Source organism: Thunnus thynnus, chromosome 17 (assembly GCF_963924715.1).
Source record: "Thunnus thynnus chromosome 17, fThuThy2.1, whole genome shotgun sequence".
In the NCBI taxonomy this organism is placed as follows: domain Eukaryota; kingdom Metazoa; phylum Chordata; class Actinopteri; order Scombriformes; family Scombridae; genus Thunnus; species Thunnus thynnus.
The window spans coordinates 27,482,546-27,508,294 of NC_089533.1; the positions used below are offsets into that span (position 1 = coordinate 27,482,546).

Sequence of the window (25,749 nt, forward strand, 5' to 3'; positions counted from 1 at the left end):
CTGAACATCCGCTTACTAGCTTTTTCCTGGAGCTAACAACTGGAACTAAACCAAAATTATCTGCATGGTTAGTGTCAGAATATGTTTATACATAATTTGGGTGAACTGACCCTTTAAGTCCCCTGTAAGGTTTCCTGCAGGTTCAGATCCCGACTGTGAAATGATTTCACTTTTTGTGTATGGATAGCAGTTTGCTGTTAGTTTGACCCGCGTGTGTCATAGTGCCAAATAGCTGATGCTAAGCTAACTGGTACCTTACCTGCACAGATTACTAATATGTATGTGCACTCACAACATTACGGACACACATCTTACATCTTAAAATGCTAGATTGATTTGGACTTTCTGTTGGTTTTATGATCCCAAGAAGAAGAACTCGGTGAATCCGTGAGAATTTAACAGGCAGTGTGTGTCCACCCAGAGCCGAGTGTTCTGGTGAAATGTCACTGAGCAAGGCAGTGAACCCTCGACCTGCTGCTCATCACACCGTAAATCCACCTGAACATGAGTGACTTGCAGCCAAATGTGTAAGATCTCTGCTGTCCCAGGAATGACTCACTGTGTAGTTCTTATTCAGATGATTTTTGTTTCTGTAACATCAGATTCTCTCATTTTTTGCTTCATTAGTTTGGCTTTCATCCTTGAAACACTAAAACAGCTATGAGTCAGAAAATCATTTTCAGTCTCTTTAAATTTCAGTCCATAGTTTCTGTAGATGAGTCTATTCAGTGCAGTAGTCCAGATGCAATGGAAGTGATAAGTGAAGACATGTTGACAGGTTTCTCTGGTGTCACTGCAGGTGGCTCATCTTCACCTTTTATTGTTTTTTCAGTATGATGGGGAACTCTGTGGAGCTGCGTTTAACCCAAAGCAAAGTATATAAACCCATAAGTGTGGATTATTGCAAGTGTAAAAATGAAATGTGAAACAAGTTAGTAAAACATGTTTTGCTTATGCCTAATAGTGTCATTCATTACACATTTCATATGGATCCATACAAGTTAGATGATCATAGTCATAGAGTATGTTAGAATTATGAGAAATATTCTTATTATGAGATACTAAGACAATTATGAGATACATTATAACTTATAGGTGTAAGTTATTATTATGAGATACTACATATTGATTATTCATTGTTTGTCCAGAATTATTTATTATTATTCTATTATTGTTTTTCATAACTTATGAGATAATATTTCATAAATGGCATGTCATAGATTAAAAAAGCATAAAGTTTCTCATTATTATGTGATAAAATCTGTAGTTGTAATATACATATATTTATATAAAAGGGAAGTTATAATTATTAAGGAGCAAATAATAAAACAATCTGGACTAATATAAATTAGGAAAAATTCTTTAATAATATTGGTTTATTATAATATACTATATCATAATTATGAGATATTATCATATATTTAGAGGTACTAAGTCATAATTATGAGATACATCATAAACTATGAGATCTTCAGTCTTAACATTTCTCACAATTAGAGATACTATCACACAATAATAGGAAAAAACAAGAAAAAAATCAGACTAATAATCAAAAATGATGGGACACTCATAATTCTGAGGAACTTTGCCATAATTATGAGATGTTAAGTCATAATTCTGAGATGATGAGTAAAAGGTTTTGGTTTAACCAAGGCACTTTCATTACCACACCAGGAGATGGCAGTAGGTGCTTTTTTTTAAATCACATTGGTACCTTTGGAGCATTTCACACTTCAGAGTTTACATACAGTTTGCTTTGGAACTTCAGTTGCCAGTAGATTGGCCCCATTTACTGTCATCACTTGTTTGCTGTGTCCTTAAAGCAATTCCATGGTTTGTTCCCTCCGCCTGTTTCTCATTCTTGGAAAGACTTCTAGACTACATATTTTGTACTTATTCACTAAAATTATTTGTGCAGACGATTTTTGACGTCTAAATTATTTGACCAGCATTCATTGCAGGTTCAGAAATCTTGATCCTCCACAAAAACATGATAGCAGTGACATCCAGGTGGTTTGAGGCACACAGGGGACATGAAAACAACAGGTGCCTCTGACACTGCATGTGTCGGATGTTTCCGGTACGTCCTCTGTCTCCAGTGCTTGTCTCACACCAGTATATACAGTATATTACGTTACCAGTGGAGCTTCAGTGTACCTGAGTGATACAGCGCTATTGTCTTTTCTACATCTGCTAGTTCTGCAGCACTCAGGTCTATATACAAATGGTCGTTAGTCGAGTTGGGTCGTGAAAAGAGAAAACAGCATTTGATAAAAGCCACTCTTATTGAATTGTTGATATGGTGCTTTGTGAGAGATATTATGCGATGTATGCATGTCCTTGATGAACAAAAGTGATTTGGAAAGATTTACAACCTAGAAATTAAATGATGAACGCTTGAGCCTGAAGAGTAGAAAAACAGAGGTGTACTGTAACTGGAAGGTTGCTGGTTTCCACAGTCTGTATAGAAGGGCATAAGGAAGTGCCTCTTGACCAAGGCATGTAACCCCTGTACCAGAGGACTGCAGTTGTACTGGACATGTTCCATAGGCAGCACTGAAAGGAGCATGCAGGCTCATCAAACCACAAAAAACAAGAAAACAATCAAGATGAGTAGAATCCCCACCTCTGGTTGGAATGGGTGTAAAATGCTTGATAGAAAGGTCAGATCTTGCTGTTCTCCAAGTGGGAGTCAATGTGTTTGATGAGGGCGTCGTCAGGGTAACCGGTTGGGAAGGTCAGCTGACACAGAGGACAGCTACGAACAGCACTCTCTTCTGACTCCATCCATAACTACAGACAGATGAAGACAGCTTTCAACTACTGAACCCCAAAGTACAGCAAGAATCTAAACTAAGTTTGTGCCCAGACTACCACAGAGGCTGTGGGTGTGTTTGTGTCTCTCAGAGGTTGTCTGTTCAAATAAAACTGATAAATATAAAGTAAAACAAAACTGATTTTTTCTTAAAGCTGTATTAATCAAGATTTTTATGGCATATGATTTTGTCTAATATAAAAGATGTCACTTGTGGTAACAAATCTGCAGGGAATTCACCAACTCTGCAGTTCTCATCAGCTCTACGGAGCCTCTTAGCCTCTTTTAGCTCATTGTTCTTATTTTACAAAGTGCAAACTTTGCTCTTATAAACCTGGTTTTTCAGTGAAAAAGCCCACTGTACACTATGCCCAGCACCAAACAGCTGACAAAGTAAGCATCTAGCTGGTGAGCATAATGAAGCATTTAATAGCTAAAGATATAAAGATATTGCCCTCATCAGCTGGTGGAGACCAAACCAGAGCTAAAAGGAGAGTTAATATTGGACTTCAGCTGGATTTATAGGGTTATAAAGGGTTACAACATGGCTATGGAACCAATGCTCAAAAATTTACTTTAAAGCATGATACAACATGATTATGTATGATACATCCATCTAGTGTTGCAGCGTTGCTACCAACAGATGAAATTTGGCACTGTAGATGCTACACTGGGACTGCTGTAACTGCTGTTACTGCTGTAATCTGTACCGTCAAATATAAATCCATCTTTATATTCATTAGTAAGTCACCAGAAACAGATCTCCAAATAAATGCTAGTGTTTCTCTGTGTCTGCCTTAACCTGGGCAATTGTTTGCTAACATGTTGTGCATAACAACTTGATAACATGATATGTCAGTGTTGTGTCTATAGCTTGTTCTGCTGCCCCCAGGTGACCAAAAAATGTATTAATGCATTTTTATTTACAAATGATTTGTTTTTCTCTGCCTCATTAAGTTCTAATGCTAGTATGCTGTACACCCTCCTTATCGTGAAATGAGTACCTTTTTGGTCCTGTATTATATAAAACAATGTTTTGTATTTCATCTCCCTTCCCTTTTTTTATAAATCCTCTTTTTGCTGCTGCAATGACCTAGTTTCCCCACAGGGAATGCAAGGAATCTATTAACCACTTTATGTAATCCTCAACACTGTTAACTACTCACATTAATGGAGGGCCATGACTGAGCGTGCTCAGTGTTCATGTAGGGAGGCAGATGGCAGGAGAGGGTGGCAGGGCCCTCTGGGGCCGAGAAAGAGGGATGGTGGGGCTGTTTCCTCGGAGATGGGAAAGAGGGGTGGAGGGGCTGTTCCCTAGGCGACGATGAGCCAATCCCAGTTGCACCAAGTGTCTGAGGTGGGCTGGCAGCCGGTGATAGATATGTACATACATCCTGTAAAAGACATCTTCAAAGTGAATAACACTGCTTTAAAGACACAACAAGAGTCACACACATCACTTTCATTGTCATCACCTCTTCATCATCAGAGGACTGTGGCGGGGTCACTAGTGGGGTAGGCTCAGGGGGGTCATCAAGGCGACAGAAGTGATGCACCTGGATAATAGGAGGGACATGATGATTACTCCGAAAATAATTGATGTTTATGTGATGAAAGAATAGTCTTTGATTGTCTAATCCCCTCCAAAATGTATATCTCTATCAATCAGGAAATATAACATGACTTAGCAGTTAGCAGAAGTGATAGTGGAGTATTTAATTATGAGAAAGTATAGCAATTTTAAAACTTATTAGGTAATTATGGGACAGCTGCTGAAAGTGAACTTTGGTGTCATTCAAACTTCAGTATAGCTCCCTCACTATTTTTACCCTACTTAGAGAAATTTATGGTTGAACTACGTGCTAATTTATGCCAATTTTCAAAACTAGAAATGTCTATCCTGTTTTAAATGCCAACCAAACATTTCACTTGTCGAAAGTATAGGAGATTAGAGTCTACAACCACGCTAACAAACTTAGGCACAGCTAAGCTAAATGCTAACAGCATAGCATGCTCACAATGACAATGCTAACATGCTGCTGTTCAGCAGGTAACATTTGGTCATACATCAAAGTTTTGGACAAGTGAGTTGGGGGATTTTGTTGCGTGTCTGTCCCGCATTTCCTGTCTGTACTCTACTGTCTATGAAATGAAAGAAAAATGCAAAAAAAGTTGAAGGATCATAAGTGTTTTTACAAGTCATCTCTTAGGGAACATCAACGTCTGTACTGAATTTCATTTCAGTACAGACGTTTTACTCTAGACCAAAATGTCAACTGGTGGTGCTTGAGTATAAGTTAGGGGATAATCTAAGTCATTATGATACATCCACTGGGGACCATGCACAAAATTGTAGGCCAATTCATCCAGTAGATGTTGAAATATTTCACCGTGAAATACTTCAGCAAGTGGTCGCTTGACAGTCTGACCCACATTATCTTACATGTACAAACCAATCATTAACACTGAATCTTCAACTGAATGGACTGAACTGAATAACCATTGTCACTAACTGAATCAGTAGCTTTTAGCAGTGGAGCTCCACTTACTAGTGACATAAGTTTTCCTATGATTTGGCTTTGTTATTTCATTATTTTTGTCCATGATATTGTCCTGCCTGTGAGAAAGTATTAATACAGACGAGTGACAAATTAAAGGAAAAATCAGAATGCTTGACCCCTACAGTGAGGGGATCTGGTGGCTCTGTTATGCTGTGGGGGGCATTTTGCTGGCATGGTTTGGGTCCACTTGTCCCCTTAAAGAGAAGGGTCACTGCAAATCAATGCAAAGTTGTTCTTAGTCATCACCTTTATCCTATGATGAATCATTTCTATCCTGATGGGAGTGGTCCCTTCCAGGATGACAATGCCCCAATTCACAGGGCAAAGGGTCACTGAGTGATTTGATGAGTATGAAAATGATGTGAATCATATGCTATGGCCTTCACAGTTACCAGATCTCAACCCAACTAAACACCTACAGGAGATTTTGGACTGACACATTAGACATCGCTCTCTACCACCATCATCAAAACACCAAATGAGGGAATATCTTTTTGAAGAATGGTGTTCATCCCTCCAGTGGAATTCAGAGACTTGTAGAATCAATACCAAGGCACACTGAAGCTGTTGTGGTGGCATATGGTGGCCCAACACCTTACTAAGACATTCTATGTTGGTTTTTCCTTTAACTTGTCACCCGTCGGTATGTATCATCTAATTGACTATGAGAACATAATTCAAATCATTTTCTATGGTTACCTACAATAGAAGCAGCAAGTAACTATGTGGGTGTATAAGCTTGTTAATAAAGGGAATGTTGCTAACTTAATAAAAGCAAGTGAAAGCTCTCAGCACCTCAGCAGCCAGGGGGAAGCCCAGGTCCAGAGCACAATGATGAGGACTGCTGCTCAGACTGCTGCCTCCTCCTCGCTCTCCTCCATTTCCTCCTCTCTCTCCTCCAGCTCCGTGAGCCGATGCTGGTCTGACCAGGCCCACCAAGGAGGTACGGAGCTGGGATTTGGTTTGGCCATAACCCTGCGTCTCCCCCAGGAGGGGCCTGGGCTTGGGGAGGGTGGATACTGGGTCCCTCATCAGGCGAACCGGGGGCCTGTGGATGGCTGACGGGTCAGACACCTGAGGAAAGGAGGAGGAGGTCAAAAGACTTCAAGGACTGTATCTCCAAACTTCTCTATGTAGTAATCCCAAAGTTTCACTGCAAAATGACCCAAAAAAATGATCTCACCTCTGAGTAACTACGGCGACCTTGGAACTTTGCTCGTAGGCGGCTGCTGGTTAGCTGATGGGAGTAAGAGGCGGGGCCATCGCTTGGGGACAGTGGAGGAGAGGGGGTGGGGAGGAGCCTGTCGGGGGAGAGGGAAGGGCGCTGGGGGGAGGTGGGGGAGAGACGCTGAGGAGCCAGGGGAGGACGAGAGACTGGAGAGGGCAGAAAAAGAAGAATCAGCAATTCATGGACTGGAAAAGAGTTGTCCCAATACTCCATGGGACACCTCTTGTAACGTGTAAACATCATCAATTGGGAATTAAGACATTCCTCAGCAAAACATATCAATTACTTATTACTTGGGAACACTGGCCACTTGAATGCACTGCTCAGTCATGTTTCAGTCTGTCTGTGTCTTTCCAATTGACCAATGATTGGGGACTGCTTTCAAGGGAAAGTAGCTCTTAACATCACTTTTCACTGGCATTCTTTTCTACTTCCTCTAAAGTCCCAAAAGGAGTTTCAAAAGCTAGCAAAAATCTAGGGCTCAGCCCACATCTCACTGTCTTTGTTCCTGGTAAACATTACTGATTATTACTGCTTGCAGCACCTTCAAATAATTGTAACAGGCTGATGGAAGACTGTTTTGTTGTGTTCTCTCTGTAAGTTAATAAGCTACACCTTGGAACTCTATGGTAAAACTGTAAGTATAATAAATGGATGTATGTAATAATAGACACATACACTTTGTTAGTGAAGCCCAGGCCATTTTTCTGGATTTTTGAACTGCGAGATTTTCACCATGTTTGAAGGAAAGTCTCTCTAACGTCTAACAACGTCTAACGTCTAACGTCTTATTTTTACTGATACCATAAAGTATAAATCAAAAACCCAGTCAAGTGACCTACCTGGCTCCTGTGAGACATGCCGCAGAAGGTCAACCTGCTTCACAGCCAGGCTGCGAACACGACCCAACTCCTCAGTTAGTTCAGTGTAGGCTAATGCTAGGTTCACCCTGCAACACACAGAGAGAGTGACTGAATAAATAGATATATATACATAAATGACAAGCTGACAAACAATAGACTGGTATCCAAATGTTCTCCTCTTTGGAATAAGACTTACTGTTCGTCCCCGGCTTTCTTTATCCATTCTACATCACAGTGCTCACAGTGTGGGGCCAACTCCTGTGACTGACAGAGAGCTGTGGTTACTTATCACAGACATTTTTATTGATTTGCGTTTCTTCATATGGTCAAGCTTAGATTATCTTTCTGGTACAGAAACTACTGTATTTGAAGGGATTTTATGCGTGCATAACACAGAACAGTTATAAAACCTCTACATGTTTTAGTCCATTGACCATTAATCAACTGATGATCCATCTCCATGACAACTGAGCAACCATTCACTGGTGGAGACCATGAGATGTGATTGAAAGCTCTGGCAAAAGCTAGTAAGTGAATCTTTGGTGAAGTTCATTTTCTGTTAAGCTAAAAACATGGTTTGGAAAATTTTCTAAGATATGTATGATTGTTGGTCAATGGGAAACACGTTAAATTTATAGTCTGGGCCCTAACAGACTTTCCTCAGTATCAGCAGGTTGTAGATTTATCTATAAACAGGAGCTGAAACATTCAAATTAATAAGTCAAAGTACTACTACCAAGTTCAATAATGAAATTTTATGCTCAACAAATATTTTCAGATTGTTAGACATTGATATCCATTAATTTCAGAATTCTCAGTTTGCAGAGTGGTGAAACTTTTGATAAGTAGATTACCACAGTGAACATTAAATTTAATCCAATTTATATGAATCTGTGTCTAAGGAAAATTCACCCAGTTGATTGTGATGGTCTCTGACCACCTGTCTTTTTTTTTTTTAACAGGAAAACATAGTGAAGAGGCTACAGGACATAGCATCCATAGTAACGTGTAAACAGAGAGCTTACAGATTATTGACATAACTTGACAATAACCATATCAATTGAAAGGGTTTGAAAGTTAGACCAAATGAAAGAAGTAGCACACGGTCACAAAAAGTTTATAATACGTGAGTGGTGGCAGATCTCAGGAGTCATGTGATTCACTAATATGAAAAAGGTGAAACTACTACAAGTCAAAATCATCATACATTTTGGGATTTTCAGAGTTATTGATCGTTCATCATACAAAGACTAAACAATTGAAGAAACATGATGTCTGTGGCACCCCTTGGTTTTTGAAGGCGTAAATCTTTAAAAATGGGTCACAAATACAATACATAATCTCAATTTCCTAAAATTTCCCAAAACAACTGGTCACTGTAGTTTTTAGCAAATATTACTCAAACAGGAGGAAATAGTGCATTTGTTGGGGACTATTTTCAAAAGCTGATTAATACACATTTGGTGTTCTAGTGAGTATTGTCAGTTTTGGTCATTTCCTTTTTTTTTTTTTTTTTGAAAATTAGAAAAATATAAAATTTCACCACATGTATCCTTTTAACTACATCACCTTCAACAGTTGTCAGTCCATGATCACAACTGCATTATAATGATGGAACCCTAACTGTGACAAACAACAATGGCAACTGTCACAAACACATTTGCAAAAACTTGAGAGAGACATTATGTGTTAATGAATAGGTTGGTGAAGTTATTTTCCTCTATTCATTTTTCAATTTATTCATTGGCCTAAATTTGCAATATATGCTATTGCTGTCACCTAAATGTGTAGTTAATTCCTAAATTCCAGTCAATTTCATCGTGTTTGTTTATTTAATTCACTGCATTCCCATCATGACTAATTCCTGGTATCATCTTATGCCCCATTCCATTGTTCCCATTACCAGTAAAAAACTGCATTTACAAGGACCACTGATGTGGCTACTTATAATTCTAGTCACACTGAATGTGTGAATGTCTGTCAAATGTGCCAAAATGGCAAGGGTCTGGAGGCCTACCAAACGCAATCATCCAGCCTACCTGTCTCTGTGCTTCCTGTAGCTGGGCTACTTCCTGCTGCAGCCTCTGAAGCTCGGCTCTCAGCTCCTTCTCTCTCTGACATGCTCCCTCGGCCTGGTGTCGCGCCCCCTCCAGCTCGGCCTCCAGTCGCTGCAGCTTCAGATCTGACAGGGCGTCTAGACTGCGGGAGCTCTGCAAGGTCGGCCCGCGCCCCTCTGACAACACCACACAGACAACAGCTTCAGTCTGAATTACACAGCACTGCTCCACAATGATCTAAAACTTCAATTCCTAAATCATCAGCACTGTCTTTTTAGATGTTGTGGTTTTCAGTCATGTTGGGTTTGGGTGTTTATTTGGTATTTGGCATTTTTTTATTTTGGTATATCAGTCCAAAACTGTAATGAAATATAATACACTCATTTGCTTTCTTGCTGACAGTTAGAGGAGAAGATTGATACACTCTCATGTCTGTATGCTAAATATAAAGCTACTGCCAGCAGCTGGCTAACTTAGCTTAGACAAAGACTGGAAACAAGCTGGAAAAGTTAACCTGGCTCTGTCCAAAGGTGAGAAAATCTATCCACCAGCACCTCTAAAGCTCACTAATACAATGTATTTTGTTTGTTAAATCTGTACAAAAACTCAAAGTGCAAAAATGTCATATCACCGTTTTATGGTGATTCTTGGACATGATCAGTTTCTGGACAACCAGAAACTCCAGAGACTCCAGATCCAGGCAAGCTGCTCTTGCTAATACTACCATGATCTGACTGTGTCCCCCGCTGATCAAACAGAACTCACCTCTGGGTACATCCAGGCTAGTGTGGAGTTGAGGCTGATGTGTGTCTTTGCTGCGGAGTTGAGCGCTGAGTTTCTGAAGGGAAGTTTCTCTGTGTCTGAGAGCAGTCTCCAGACTGCAAATCTGCTCCACATGCTGCTCCGCTAGAGTGGTCTGATACACACACACACACACACACACAAAAACACACACAAAATATTATTGACATAATATTTTATTATGAAGAAATATTTATGCGTGTGTGTGTGTGTGTGTGTGTGAACATGTTTACCATCTTGTCTAGATCTCTCTGGACATTGCTTTTCTCCAAGTGAATCTTCTCATAGGCCTGGATGACTTCCTCCAACCTCTCCTCTCTCTCCTTACTCTTCTGGAGCTGAGACAGAGAGACAGGAGTAATCTTAGACTTGCCTTTGAAGGATAATTCTGATTAATCCAACTTGGGGTTTATAGCTGTGGTTTTGGCCATCATTTCTGTCAGTAATGATAACATTGTACTTAAGATAATTAAACTGGGAATGCACCAACATTCCTAAAAAGAAGTCAGACAGGTCAAGAATCACCAAAAATCAGACATGTTGGGAACAAACCCCCAAGTTAGCCAAAACAAAGGCGAATTGTAAAATTATTCCCTAAACTGTCCGTTAACTGAAACTAAACATCCATCACAGATTACAAACTAACTTCCTGTTTCAACTTTGACCTTAGGCAAACTTGTTTTGTTTACGACTGCTTTCTTGCCCATTCGGACTTTGTTGTAGCCATGTTTCCAGATGTCAGAAATGACTGGTGATAACCAGTAGAAATGATGAACAAAACTACAAAAATATGACCCAAGATGTGGGCCAAGATGTGTGAAATGATTCTTAATGATCTGCTAATCATAATTACCTGCACATTTGTGCTTGACTGAAACAAGGGTTAAAGCTTGCTAACAGGTTGGCTATGTAGGCTAACCTAGGCTAACTGAGGTCCAACAGATTTCAGTTTGGTAGATTAGGCATGATAGGTAGGTATTGCAACGTTCATTGTTGTTGATTTCTTTTGCACACTGTCATTCATCAGTTTGTTTGGTGGTTGTTGACCAGCTGATGTAGACAAAAGAATGACTAGAAGAAAGCTGTACACTAAAGATGCTTCAGGTGCTTATTTTTTCATCCTGCCACAGACAGGAATGTCTAAAAAATGAGTGAGAGAAAGAGAGAGCTACAGAGAGTGCACAGGAAAGAGAGTAGACGAGTATTAAACTAAAAATGATTAGGAAATAAAACTTTGTTTACTCCTTATTTTATTGTGGTTACTTATTAAATCAAAAATAGTAGCCGATAAAATTCTCAACAGCACTTAGGTGGTGCACAGATTAAGTACTAAACTGTATTACATACAAGTACACATAAAAGTCATTAATCAAGTTTCCATCCAAATTTAGAGCAAATTTTAAACTTATTTCCAGAATATCCATAACTGTTATGTGAATATTAGGAGTTGGTGCACCAGATAAACAGTTGGTGGCGTTTATTCTCCGGTCGGTGCCAGTAAACCATTGCAGAAGAGGACACAACAAGATGACATCATTAAAAGAGTAGCAGTCAAAGCTCAAACAGAGAAAAACCATGTGGAAAACATGATGGAAATACGACATTTCTGTTTGTTTCATGTATGAATTTGAGGAACATTACAGCCTCCTCATTGCCCCAAACGGAAGCTTGAGTGACATTTAAGTCACTGAGGAAACAAAAACATCAGATGATGATGTTTGATGATAAATGATGATGTACTTGAAGTGAAGTAGCATTTAAGTCACTCAAGCTTCAATGCTTCATGTATGTCATCATTTATTCACTAAGTCTGTTTCCACTGCGCTTTATCACATTTCGCGTTTATCAATGCACCAACTTTTCCACTTTAGCCAAAGTTTTTTTTATGCGTAAATTGAAAATGTGCAAAAAATAAAACTGATCGATGGAAACATACTTATTGTCTAGAGGGAGGAAGGAATGGAGTGAACAGAACTTGCAGATTCTATTTTATCTCTGTTGAGATTCTTTCACTAAACTTATAGTATTAATATAAATTGCACAACTCCTACTACTACTACTGGTACCTCCTGAGTGAGAGAGTTGATCCTTTGTTGTAGGTTGGTGGTCTCTGATTGGATAACACTGGTATCCTTGATGATGGGCTCACAGGAACAACACAGTGTCCTCTCCTCTCCAAATTTACTGATCATAGGAAACTGGAGGAGAGGAGAGGAGAGGAGAGGAGAGATTAACTTTCTAGGAAATAATGCATTCAAGCCTTCTGTGTGTGTGTGTGTGTGTGTGTGTGTGTGTGTGTGTGTGTGTGTGCTGTGCTGCTCTCCACCTTAAACTCATAGTGTTTGAGTTTCCTTTTGATGCTGCTGTTCTCCCTCTCCAGACTGGCCAGCCGGGTCTTGATGTCATGATAGGCGGCAGCCAGGGCCAATCCTGACGCTGGGTACATGTCATCTGGCAGCCGATTGGCCGACCAGCTGATCCCAGATACGCCCACATCATCTCTCAGCCCCTCTCCACCTCCCAGCAGCCCAAGCTCTCCTCTGCCAAACAGATCCATCATCAGTTACCTGTAAGAGAGGGGAAGGAATACGAAAAGAGTTGAAGTTGATCTCTGGGTAATGTAGTGAAGAAAACACAGAATGGACTTATGGCAGACAGACAGAAAGAAAGACAGAAAGATGAGCCATGTCAGCTCAGCGTGTCACTTTGCACTCTCCACCTCACACAGCAGGGGCAATAATGACAATAAATCTGCCAAGCTCCATGTTCTGGCAGAGGTGACAGCCAGAGAGTGCGTGTGTGTGTGTGTGTGTGTGTGTGTGTGTGTGTGTGTGTGTGTGTGTGTGCGTGTTTTCAAACTGCAGCCAGGAGCCCACTGAGCCCGCCAGCCAAAGGTTTGGTTTCCCATCTGCTGTCACAAACTACTTCCTCTCTCCTGCCCCCTGCCTCTCACTGGCGGTTGCCATGGTTATGTGGTAAACATCGGCATCTAATTTCTAAAACTAAACCTGCAGTAGACAGGATCAGTAAGCTTGGACTAATGCTTCTATGTTAGCGAGGCATCACTGTATCATATTCATATTCATAAGTCTCCTTAAATGACCAGTCAATGTGTGTCCAGAAATGAATGAGCTTTTCCAAGAGCTCCAGACTTCCAGTATGGTCAGCAGGTTTGATGACATGGGGCTCATGACAGGTTGGATTTGTTAACAAGAAAAATATAACAACAGCCTTATCTTTAGGAAATCCAAGAAATTAACAAATGTGAAATATTCATCTCAATGCATTTTAATGCCTGAACACAAATGTGGCTGCCACAATCAGTATAACACAGCAGTATGGGTGCATTGGTATTATATCGGTACTTGCATGATGTTATTTACAATATATTACAAAAGTGCAGACCACAGCATGCTGGCTGGTTGGAAGTGGAGAGAGGAGAGCCTGCAGAAACTGGCCTTATGTAGCAGTCAGATTGGTTTTGGCTTCTCATTCAAGTCTATGTGGAACAGGATGAGATACATTCGCTTCCAGTTGCAAATTGATCCACTTCTTTCACTTGATGCAGAATTCAATCTGATTGAACTTTGACACACAAAATCGCAGGGATATCCTGTGTCCAGCTGGTTTGAGAGAGCAAGACCCCTCATTCAGGAAATATTGTTTATATTCTTGTTTTATATCTGCGCAGCAAAATAATACAAATCACAGAGATGAGAGAGATGCTGTTTGGCAGTGAGTGCAAGTACAGTGACAGAGGATAATGGCGGTAGAGATGTTTCATGAAATGCAGTATAATTTATAACTTTTCTGTAAAATTGCAACAATAATAGATTTGTTTCCACAAGCAGTAGGGCCTTAACATCTCACTTTTGGGTAACAACTTTGAAAGTTACTGTTGTGGCATGATTGACAGCTCTCAACTGTGGATCTGCTGTTGGTGCAGCCTGAACTCTACTCCTTTGCCCAAATTCCGATTTTCTAGCTCTAAACAAGTGACAAGATGGCAGCAAGCAGGAAACAAAAGTCTAGGTCTATGTTAATGGGACAAAGGTCTGACTATGTAAGATTAAAGCTGCATTTATCTGCAGAAAAAAACCAGCCTTCAGATCCTGAGCCGGAGGAGATCTGAGCAGCAGTGTTGGGAGAGCAGGATGGAGCGTGCAGCTCTGCGGCACATTAACATTTCATACATGAACATCTTACACAAAATTCACTACAGCCATGCCTCTATTCATTTACAACAGCAGATAGTCATGCAGAAATCCCCATACCACAGAATGCAATTTAACATATGGCAGGCAGTATTGATCTCATGTCACATTTAAACAGAAGAAGTGAAGTGTCAGCACTCTCTAGAGGCCACAGTAATTATGACAGGAGCAAAAGAGGAAATCAGGACATTATTGATGAGCAACAAAGTCCACACAGGGGGGAGATCAGGGTGGATCCTGCTTCAAACCATGAGTCAACATTGGTTTTTTTTAAAACCATGACCACAATCATCACCTAACCCATTACAACGAAGTTCCTCTTGGGTTGACAATGACGCCACAATCTTATCGTAACACAATGGTCTTTCTCTAACCTAACCTAGTCAGTTGTTCTTTGTGCCTAACCAAACCTTTATCCACTTTGTTGTCAAATCATACAACATATTTATTTTTCAACACTGTGTTGTAACAATTGTGGAAGGCACAGAAAAATGATGTCACCCTGCTGATACTGTAAAAATGCTTCTATGTGTCACTCTGGAGTGCACAGACAAACAACTGTTATTTAATTAGGAGGACTTGATGCAAATAAATGAAAACATGCATTCCCCCCCCCAACAAAGCCCTGAAAATAGGATTGTTATGACACAACCTGTTTTGTCATTTAGGTTGGAGGACATGGTGAAGTTATAATACATTAGTCTTAGTGGCTGCTCTGTGCATTTGACACATCCTGACTGTTAAGGAGCAGCAGGCTGCCACAGTGCTGCACCTGAAGGCCAGTTTCAGTTCTGAGGCCAGTGAGTTGTTTAAACACAAGAGCACAGTATTGTAGAATAGAATCATAAAATTATGATTCATACAATTTTGATCATTTGAAGTGAAACAGTTCCCTCTCTCTCCTTCACCAATATGCTAGTATTCCTTTGTTCAGTTTGTGTGTGTGTGTGTGTGTGTGTGTGTGTGTGTATGTGTGTGTGCGTGTGTGTGTGAGTGTGAATGCAGAGCATGAAAACAGCTGCAGTAGCAGAGAGGGAGAGAGGTCAAAGCATTCTCTGCAGATAACTCCCACTCACACAGCCCACAGACTCTGTCTCTCACACACACACATTCAACCCACACACTGCGTGTGTCTATCGTCTATCTATCCGACTCTTCCTCCATATCTCCCTCTCAATTTCCAACTCAATTCACTCATCTTTATTGACTTTTTTTTTTTTTTTTTTTTGCAAGAGCACACACACAGTGCCAGCCAAGGGCAGATCAGAGCATGGCCATATGTCTTCATCACATGGTTGTTTCATTTATTAATGGGCTAACGGTCTGTGTTACCCACAACCCCCTGCGGTCAAACACAAAACTCAGTGGGACTGGCTCTCATCATAGAGTGTGCAGGATCCATGCTGACCACGTAGTCATAGTCATCATAGTCATAGTCAACCACCAGGGTTTTATGTCATTAGATTTTTATTTCAATATTAAGAAATTCAACATAGAAAATACGTCATTAAAGGAAACATATTATAAAACATGAAGAAGAGCCAAACACTGCTGTATTTTAAGAGTCAAATACCAAATGACCACAGTTTACTGTTAAATCCCATGTAGCCACGTTTGTTTTGGAGAGGAGGAGACCTCTGTAGATAATTCAGCTCCCAGTAAAAACCTGCTGAATGCCTGGATCTTAAGTTATCAGAGAAACAAGCTGAGCAAACGTTATCAGCAGCTCTGCTAGCAGCCTCTACTGGACATCCTGTGCTCACCGAACAGCGTTGGAGGAACACTGATTTTTTATGTGAAACTGCTTTATTAAGTGTTTTTACCTGTTTTAATCAGTGGGTCTCTTTGTTCTGGGGAGGAGGAGACCTCGGATAATGCAGCTCCCGGTAAAAACATCCTGAACGATGAACACTGAAGTAATCCTATCCCGGAGAAGCTGGTTGTTTAACAATAAAGACAACAACTCCCATGATCCCATGCTACTTTACAACATCATCACACTCTGTCTTTTGTTATTGTTTTGATTGAGACCCCAAGCAGCAGAAATTACATATTGTGCATTTAAAGACAAGTCTTTCAGTGAAAGCCAAACCTATATGGTGTCATGGGTAAACAAATGAATTTGTGCTCTTTTAAATTTATTCTCCTGAATTAATAGTTTGTATGGAAAAATTAACAGAACATAATGTTATTGTTGAGGGATATCAAATATAATGTATAAAACTACTTGTTTGTGTGCACAACTTAAGTTATTTGACCACATACCAAGTCCACACTAAGTCAGGAAATTAATTTAAGAGCACAAATTGCTTATTTGTGTGCACCAGTTATTCTCATGGTATGCCACCAGGCACTAGCACATTTCATCTTGTGATCTATTTTGTTAGTAGGTTGCAGCCATATCCATTAAATATATAGCATTTGTTATGTGAAGTGGTCTTTGACCTCTTTGCCATTAAGACTACAAGCTTCAACTGACCATTGACACAGCATTTAATCTTCTAATCCAACACCACTACAAACCAGTAATAGTAAAGAAGACAAGGTTTTGACCTTCATGGGAAAAAGAAACATATTTCTCAGCATCAAGGGCTTTATTTCAGACGACAGAAGGCGCGCTTAAATTAATTGAATTAAACAGATGATGGAAGAAAGAAAGAAAGAAAGAAAGAAAAAAAGAAACAAAGAAACAAAGAAAGAAAGAAAGCTGCTCAATCATGATAAAAGCAAAGCAAGGATGAAAAAAGGAGAGAGCAGGAGAGAGAAAGAGTCCTTGAGGACATGGCACCATATCTGTGAGCACAGCTGAAGGCTACTTCAGTGTGTGTGTGTGTGTGTGTGTAGGGGTGGGGGTGTATGCACACACTCACTCACTCACACACACACACACAATGAGCAGTCAGCTACAGAGCAAAGAGAGACAGAGGGAGACGGAGGCTTAAAATGAGGGTGACAGAGACACGGATGGATGAGAGAGGAAATCAGAACAACTGAGGCTGACAGAATATGACATGGAGAGAGAAAGAGTGAGGAAGAGAGAAAGAGAGAATGGGTGAGAGAAGTAATAAAAATGAAGATAATGTTCCGTTTTGTAACTAGAGTCATGTGACCTTCTCTACATATAACACACACACGTTTTTATTGTGAGGACACTGACTGTATTCATTTCCCTACAAATCCTTTAGAAACATTTGAAGTGTATCTGAACTATCTGATTCAAGCATTGCAAATGCCTGAATGACCAAGAAGTGTCTAAAAAGGTAATTTTCCATCCAAATGTTGTGTACATTTTAGGTGAGTTTGTTTCAACAACGAATTAGAGTTCTACAACACCAGATGGATCCCAACAAACTATCAGGTTTCAGGGTGGGTTGGTGCCACTGCGAAAGCTTCAGGATTGGGTCCAACTCTAGTGAAGTGTAGAGTGTAGTTAATGTGTTGCATTGTCCTGGTGAGTTAACAATCAGTAAGTCAGTTTTAGAATCATAAGACTAGATTGGAAAGTCTGGGACATTATTTCTTTACTGCTTCCCACCTAAGGTGGCTTTTGTAGAAACTGTCCTCCATGTCCATTATAGCTTATAATGTCAGTTGCCAAAAACAATGTATAGTTACGTCTGAGTGACAGATGCCATGCAGCGGCCGTAGTAATTATGACCTGGAGCAGTGGTGCAGTTCAGATGATGTATATAAAAGTTGACAATATACCTCATTCAGAGGAGGAGGGGTGGTAGAGGCATTAACCAACAGAGAACTTGGCCACAGGATTTTTGTTTCCTAACTTTAAGAAAGTAGTAACTTTAACCAACTAAGTGATCATTTTAACCCAGACCATGATCTTTCCCTGAACCTAACCAAGTGGTTTTTGTGCCTAAACCTAACCAGACCTTAACCACAGCATTGCCATGTAATGAAACATCATTATTTTTTAACAGTGATGTGGAAAGCACAGACAAATGATGTTGTCCTGCTGATTACTGCCAACAGAAGCGCCAGATTAGAAAATGCACTTATGTATTGTTCTGGAGTCAAATGGTAAAACAATTTATTTGCTCGTTTGGAGGACTTGTTGCATTTGTAAGCGTGTGACCTTTGAAACAAGGAAAAACTAAGTTAATGTTAGCAAACTTTAAATAGATATTGTTGTGTAACTGACATTTCTGAGACATTCTCTGATGTTAGGATTCTTTTCTGCTTGTGCTAGTGTTAAACTACAACTTAGCATTTGGCATCATCATGAAATTGTCACTTGTGGCCACAGTGGAACTGTTCAAGAAAAAGTTGCATAGTCTTCATTTAACTAATGAATGTGTCTCTTCTGATCAGAAGAGTATCATGTGGCAGCTTTTTTTTTCTTTTTTCCCACTCAACATTTGTTTTATGCACACATCAAAAAAGTGCAATAAAATAGGTCACTGTCACTGTGACAGGGAATGTGAATATGAAAAATACTAACAAACCCCTTAAATAAAATATAACTTTTAAACAAACTGTTATTGTTTTCAAATGAAAGTTTTGGTCCATTTTTATTTTCATGAGTCACGTGTAGAGCAAGGCATTTGTCCACAACATCAAGAGTTATGAAGTTTTCATGTATTCATGTAGTCCTCACCACTTGCAATACATTTGCATGGATGATATTACTGGCCAATGTAAGCTTATTATAGTAATAAAAAATGCAGTACTGAAATCCCAAAGATATGTTGAGGGCAATTTAGAAACAGTTTGTGTCACCATTAAATGACGTTTGTCCACCAGAGAGCACTGACAACCTTATTTTTCACATCCTGCTCAATACATATCTTTTTTTTTTAAAATTAAGGGACCGTTATTTATGTAAAAACAGTCCCAAAAATAAATCCAGTATACAGTAGGTTGGGCTGTCTAAGTTTCTATATGTGAAGATACAGGTATCTAACAGAATGCTTTCACCGCTCTTCCTAGAGGGACCAAAACTACATCACTCTAAGAATTTTTGCCAAATAGGACAGATTTTTCCTTATTCACTTTACGCCTTTGTAGTCAGGTCTTGGGTACACACTTTGTAGTGTTGTGGGTCATCTTCTGCCCTTTCCTCCCACACGCATACACACAAATACCAACTTAAAACATACTCTCAAACCCCTTTATCCTCTTCTACCATCTGAAACAAACAGCACTGCTGTTACAGCCAAGCACATGTAAAGCAAAGCTCCCTGCAACTCTTGGCCTTATTGGACTTTATCCAGCTGCTGTACCAGGGAATGACTGAGCAGACCACCCACCTTCAGCTAGTTTTAGTTTTTCTGATGGAGAGGAAAGTGTAGCGAGGAGAAATAACAGGTGAGGCCAAATGAGTTTCAGTCAGCCTCTATAAAACCATGAGTAATGGAGACTGATTTTGAGGGAAAAGAGAAAGCCAAAAGATGTTCAGTTCTTTTAGACATCTATTATGATTCTTATAGTCATCTGACAGAGAATTGAACAGTAAAGCTGAGAGCTGAGACATTTAATTCTGATTTCAAGGGCCTCAAACTAAGACTTGAATGCTCGTCTTTAAGACCTGTCTTGACCTGACTGGTAATGCTGAATTTGAGAAACCTAGCCCAAACCAAAATTCAACTACTACTATTCAGCTACTTAATATGTTTTGCTTTATTTCAACCCAATTGACAAGTGACATAGTCAGCGAAAGGAAAGAGCAAAATTGCCAAACCTGAACCCAATCTTTGCTTGATGTTTCATGCAACAGAATAGGCTGAATCTGATATTCTGACACTAGAGTTGTCACTTTTTCAAGAAATTAAGTTTGAACTCAGATGAAATTTGTTTGAATTCATTTGAATGCCATCCATGTAGCCATATGCTAAACTACATTGTAGATTGACATTGTTTTGTGACTTTGTGGTGCCTCTGCTGTGTTGCTAAGTGACAGGCTAACGTAACTGTAAGGCTGCTGCATTTTATGTCAGCAAAGAGCCTTACTGTTATCCACAATTTTTCATTTCTATGGTATCAAATCCAAAATGCTTCCATTTGATTTCACGACTCACTAATTTTCTCCATTTTGCATTAGTTAAGAGAACAACAATAGCCTAGTTTACTGATATGATGACAGGATTTTCAATTGGTAGGACAGTGTATTTTACAAACATATGCCACTAAAAAACAAGGCATGGGCCTCTGTGCTTTTACACTATAAATCATTTGTTTATCTTATCCAGTGCGATGAAAGAATTAATATAAATTTCACCTCTCACCTCTGACATATTTCTAGAGCGTGTTTAGCCTAGCTTAGCACACAGAATGGAAGCAAAAAAAGTGAAAAGTAACACAACTATCCATTCCAACAACTCCAAAGATGTTGAATTTACTGTTTACTTACACAAATTTAAATATAAAAATGGGATGCTGTGGTTTTAGAATCGTTTAAGCCTATATATTGAAGCTGTACAATGATGTGCTTTGGTTGGACAGAACAGTCCAGTATGTGCTAGCTTGATGCAAGGGCTGGAAGTGTGGGGACGTAGTTAGCCGCTACCAAAGTTGTCTTACTTGCATGTTGTGTCTTCTTAGCTGGCTTGCTAGCATTAGCCGCTGGTAAGGCTACATTAAGGACTCAGCTGGTTTAGTTCAGAGTTGAAGACTGTGAGAACAATGCTGCTTCACTGACAGAACAGAACTTCATGTCACTGGGGCTAATGCTAAGCTAGTTGTTGGTGGTCAGTATAGCTCCAGATGGTAGACTTGTTTAACACAGAAGATGTGTTACATGTCTTTGAGTATACTGAAAAGCGCTCTATAAATAAAATGTATAGCCTAATTATTATTATTATTATTATTATTATAAGATGTAATGTGGGCATGGAGACAGTCGTTTAAAGGGCACCTTTGACGTAACAAAAATAAAATAACGAGCCATTTAATGAATATTTTTTCTGTTGAGTAATTAGTAAAGTAATGCGATTACTTTTTAAAAGCATAATATGCAATGTGTACATGATTACATTTTTCAAGTAACTTGCCCAATGCTGATCTCAGCACAAAGTGAATCAGTCACATGGATCAGGGATGAAATGCTCAGTATATTGCCCCTATGCTCAGCATTGCCAAACAACAGAAACTAAATAGCTGCTCACTCAGATATAGACCTCCAGCACAGCTAGAAATTTGGGACAACGGTGAGTTTACACCAGCTCAATTGTGGATCATTTAAGAATTGTTTTAAATAAAAGTTTGACCTCATCCAACACACAGTGTACACACACACATACACACACACACACTTTTAGAACTGGCTTGGTCAGCTGAATTGATCGTTTGTTTCCCAGCGATGAGAGACAGTCTGAAATGCCAATGACTAACAGACAGCCCATTAATCGACCTGTGTGTGTTTGTGTGCATATGGGTTGTGTGTGTGCTAATGCGTCCTGTTCACAAATGCATGAGCAGTATGGCTAGTAGGTCACTGCACAAAGTCATTCATCTGACTCCCAACTAATCACACTAAACACTGATGTGGGCCGAGAGGAGGCAGACCAGGTCACTGCTGGAGAGACAGGAGGCACAAAGCAGATGGGGATGAAGAAAGCATATTTAGGGTCCATGTGTACAGGCTAATGCACTTTTTAATTAAAATCGTATGTGATTCAGGCTGGCAATATTTTTTTAAAACATATTTATTTTATGAGTACTCCACAGCTTGTCTATGTCATTAACTATAGAGTTTAATATTAAATCCAGTTTTAGAGGTGTTTCCATGCTGCTTTTGGCATTAACATGTTTAAATGACTGAATCTTTGGCTTGTGGCCTGGATGACCATGATGAAGGCTACAAGCTAAAATGTGCTGGTCTCAAAATAAAGTTGTTCTTCATACTACAAGTTTTAACCTCTTACAACAATATTTTGACATGGAGCTTCACAAGGTAAGATAATAATCACCATTTTTTCATTTAAGTTGATATTCTGATTTAGAGGAGCATATTCCCAAACAGATTCACACACAGTCAGAAGGCCACAAACTGCCATGTCTACTGACACACATTGAGCTGGAGCTTTAAGGCTGTTGTCCTCTTTGCCTGATTAATAATCCAGCCTTGGGTGACAGGCAGTGATGTGATGGTAAATAAAAAAGTGGTAAACTTTGATTGCTAGCAACCAATATAAGGTAAACAACTACCAACATGAACAAAAATCAATTCTATTTAAGAAAATAGTAAAGCAGTAAATGATATTATACACCACACAGAGTATTATATGATAGTACTGTAATAATACAAAGAAAGAGCAAGAAAGATATCCTCTAGCCATCGATAAATAGTCAAAGACAGACTACTCTTCAAAAAGAATTGTATTTTTAATATTTTTCTGCTTTATTTATCCCCTTTTTCTGTATAATTTACATTATAAATCATTATAACACACAGAGCAGAGTTACAAACATCTGATGTTCCAAGAAATAAGTAAAAACCCAGAAAAGCATTTAACAACCCTTACTGCTGTTCAGAGGGTATTTCCAGAATCCTCACTCTTCTAACCATCAGGATGAATCAGGATGTTGCACCAATAATTAAGATTTTTAACCTGTTTCTCAAGTTGTGACTATGTTTCTTTGTTTGAAATTATGTCTTTGGTAAAACACAGAGTATTCATATTAAAGAAAAATATGAAAATGCATTTTGTATGAAAATGTTAGTGTATAACAATTTAACTGATCATACAGTTTTTGATCTTGGTTCATGTTATGCATAAATTGAGCAAGAATACATATCCTTTGTTTGCATCAGGGAAAAGAGGTGCAACTTGGGAAACAGGCTAACTATCTTTTTATATCATGCAGCAAACTAAATATTTTTTTTCATCCAGGTGGTGAAAATTCTGAATAAACATTCAGAACAGCGGTAAATTTTGTTAAACACCTTCTGGGTCTTTTAAAACATATTTATTTAAATGTATTTATTTTTCAGATGCTTCGCTCTGTGACTCAGATGTAATGATGATATATGAGAGGCACAAATTGGGGACAGCCTATATACATCAGTAGCCTAATTACTGAAACGCATGCTTCCTCTAACAGAAGGCATGTGCGTCAAATGAAGGTTCCTCTCATCTCGTAGCATAACGGTAAACTTCAGGCAGATGATCGCTTGCAAAAATCCCACCATCTCCACATTGCCTAGATGTGTTCCAGAAAACTGACAACACCTGAACGCAGCACGTGCATCCATGCTCTGTATCAGCTTTATTAAAACCTCGCCTCTCAATGAAGATGTTCCCGTCTGTAGGCTGTTACAGTACAGACCGCAGATAATCAGAATGACACTGAAAGCAAAGGTACAAATTGCACCTTTAATATGCATGTAGCGCCGCATAGCGCATCTGTGGGACTGAAGAGAGTTTCTATCAACCTTTGCGGAGCTTGGTGACATTTTTCCTATTTCACATTCTCACTTAAATGCTCCTGTAGGTGATGTTTGTCTCGCATTGTTCTCATTTATATGTCAGCGTCACTGCTGGGCTTTCTTCCCCCGACAGCATCCACCGCTGCGCAACCAAAACATCCCAGCCTGACCCGTTAAGGAACACTGAAATGTTATTTTCACCGGTAAACGAGGCTTTCAGCAGAGATCACGGTAGATGCAGACAGATTTCAGCGGCAGATATGATATGAGAAGTTGGAGAAATGACACATACGACGGTCGAGTCTGTTTACTTACGTGTCTGTAGAAAAGCCATGAAGATGATGGTGTTAATGGTGCTGAGGAGGGTCGACATGACTGGAGTCTGACATCAGCAGAGGATGCTGCCGTGTGTGTGTGTGTGTGTGTGTGTGTGTGTGTGTGTGTGTGTGTGTGTGTACCTCCCCCCTCCCCCTTTTTACCATATAACGAGAAGGGGAGGGTGACAGAGTAGATGGAGGAAAAGCAGCTCACATTAGTTTTATTTTCTATTTTATAAAACCTTTGTTTTAAATGAGGAGCACATATTGTATATTCTCATACACTCAGATATGTGTCAAAATAAATACTGCATTGTATTGTATTGATACATGTATTTTTTCCTCAGAATATACATATATTGCAAAGCAAATATGTATTTTCAGATTCACACAGGGAAGTGGGTTACACTGTAACAGCACTGTAACATCTTAACACCTAGATTTCCTCCAATTATCACTGTTAAGTCACTCAGCCCTTTGCTTATTTGTGTATCATTATCATCCCACAGGATGAATTCGTTGATGCCTGACTTTCATTTTTTGTAAAAATTTTATTGTAAAATTTTTAAATTGTAGCTAAAGCTTTTCATTCAGTTCCTCTATCCTCTGCATAACAATTGTTGCTTTAGTTGAATAAAAAAAAAGAAATTTTCTGAGTAAGCTAACGCTGTCCAGTCTTTTATAGATAATATGCTGAGTTGTATTTGTGTCGACATATAAACAGTATGTCACATCTGCCTCATCACTGCCTCCTGTATAAGCAGACACACACACACACACATGCACGTACACACACTCAAACACGCTGATACGTCATGACATCAACGTTATAAATAGATAATAATGAATGTGGAAAGGCATTTGACTTGGAAATGGAGCTCAATACACATACACTAAAGCAGAGATGCAGTCTGTAGTGTTGCCATTAATGCAGATGTGTCTCTTTAAAGGTGAATGATTGTTAGAGAAATATTCCCCTCAGTGATGATGCTAGATAAAAAAAATAAAGTCAGAATTAGGACTCATTTAATGGGCACCATGGATATTTATACCACATTTTATGGCAATCTAATAATAGTTGTTGAGATATTAGTGTTAGCGGTGCACTTTTTGTTTGTTTGGTGGCTCATTCAACAAGCTAAGGTGCAGGACAAGATGTGCTCATCTTTTTAAGTTAGATAAGAAGGAGACTAGCAGAAAAGCTGATGTGGGTTGTTCAGAGTCTGTGGCTCTTGTGTTGTGTAGCAGGACGCTATGAGGCTCAGTGTGACCATCTGCTCTGCCTATAGAATGCCATGTTAAAGCTTTATGCAAAGATTTGATCGACTGTATGGAAACAAGGATTCCGTGGCGGGTGTCATCACAAAACCAAAAAACATAAATATAAATGTCTTACCTTTGGTTGCTGATTTTTCACAAGAAAGGTGATTTACAGTGTATAATGTAGCAGGAAAACAAAAACATAGTTTTATTTCAGTTAGCTGTTAAAGGTTTAATGTGTACGAATTGGC

The 25,749-nt window shown here is 39.3% G+C and overlaps 1 protein-coding gene across 1 annotated transcript; it reads right to left on the reverse strand.

The window, feature by feature from the left end:
* Positions 1–1,398: 1,398 nt before the first annotated feature.
* On the reverse strand, positions 1,399–25,013 carry LOC137168432 (TANK-binding kinase 1-binding protein 1-like). The gene is made up of 13 exons (XM_067571012.1): positions 24,237–25,013; positions 12,652–12,892; positions 12,392–12,523; positions 10,559–10,663; positions 10,290–10,440; positions 9,507–9,700; positions 7,664–7,731; positions 7,447–7,553; positions 6,560–6,750; positions 6,172–6,450; positions 4,291–4,371; positions 3,982–4,209; positions 1,399–2,793 (listed from the first exon to the last, which is right to left on the reverse strand). Exons 2-13 carry the CDS (start codon positions 12,883–12,885, stop codon positions 2,665–2,667), a joined length of 1,899 nt encoding a protein of 632 aa, XP_067427113.1. The 5' UTR covers positions 12,886–12,892; positions 24,237–25,013; the 3' UTR covers positions 1,399–2,664.
* Between the last annotated feature and the right edge of the window lie 736 nt (positions 25,014–25,749).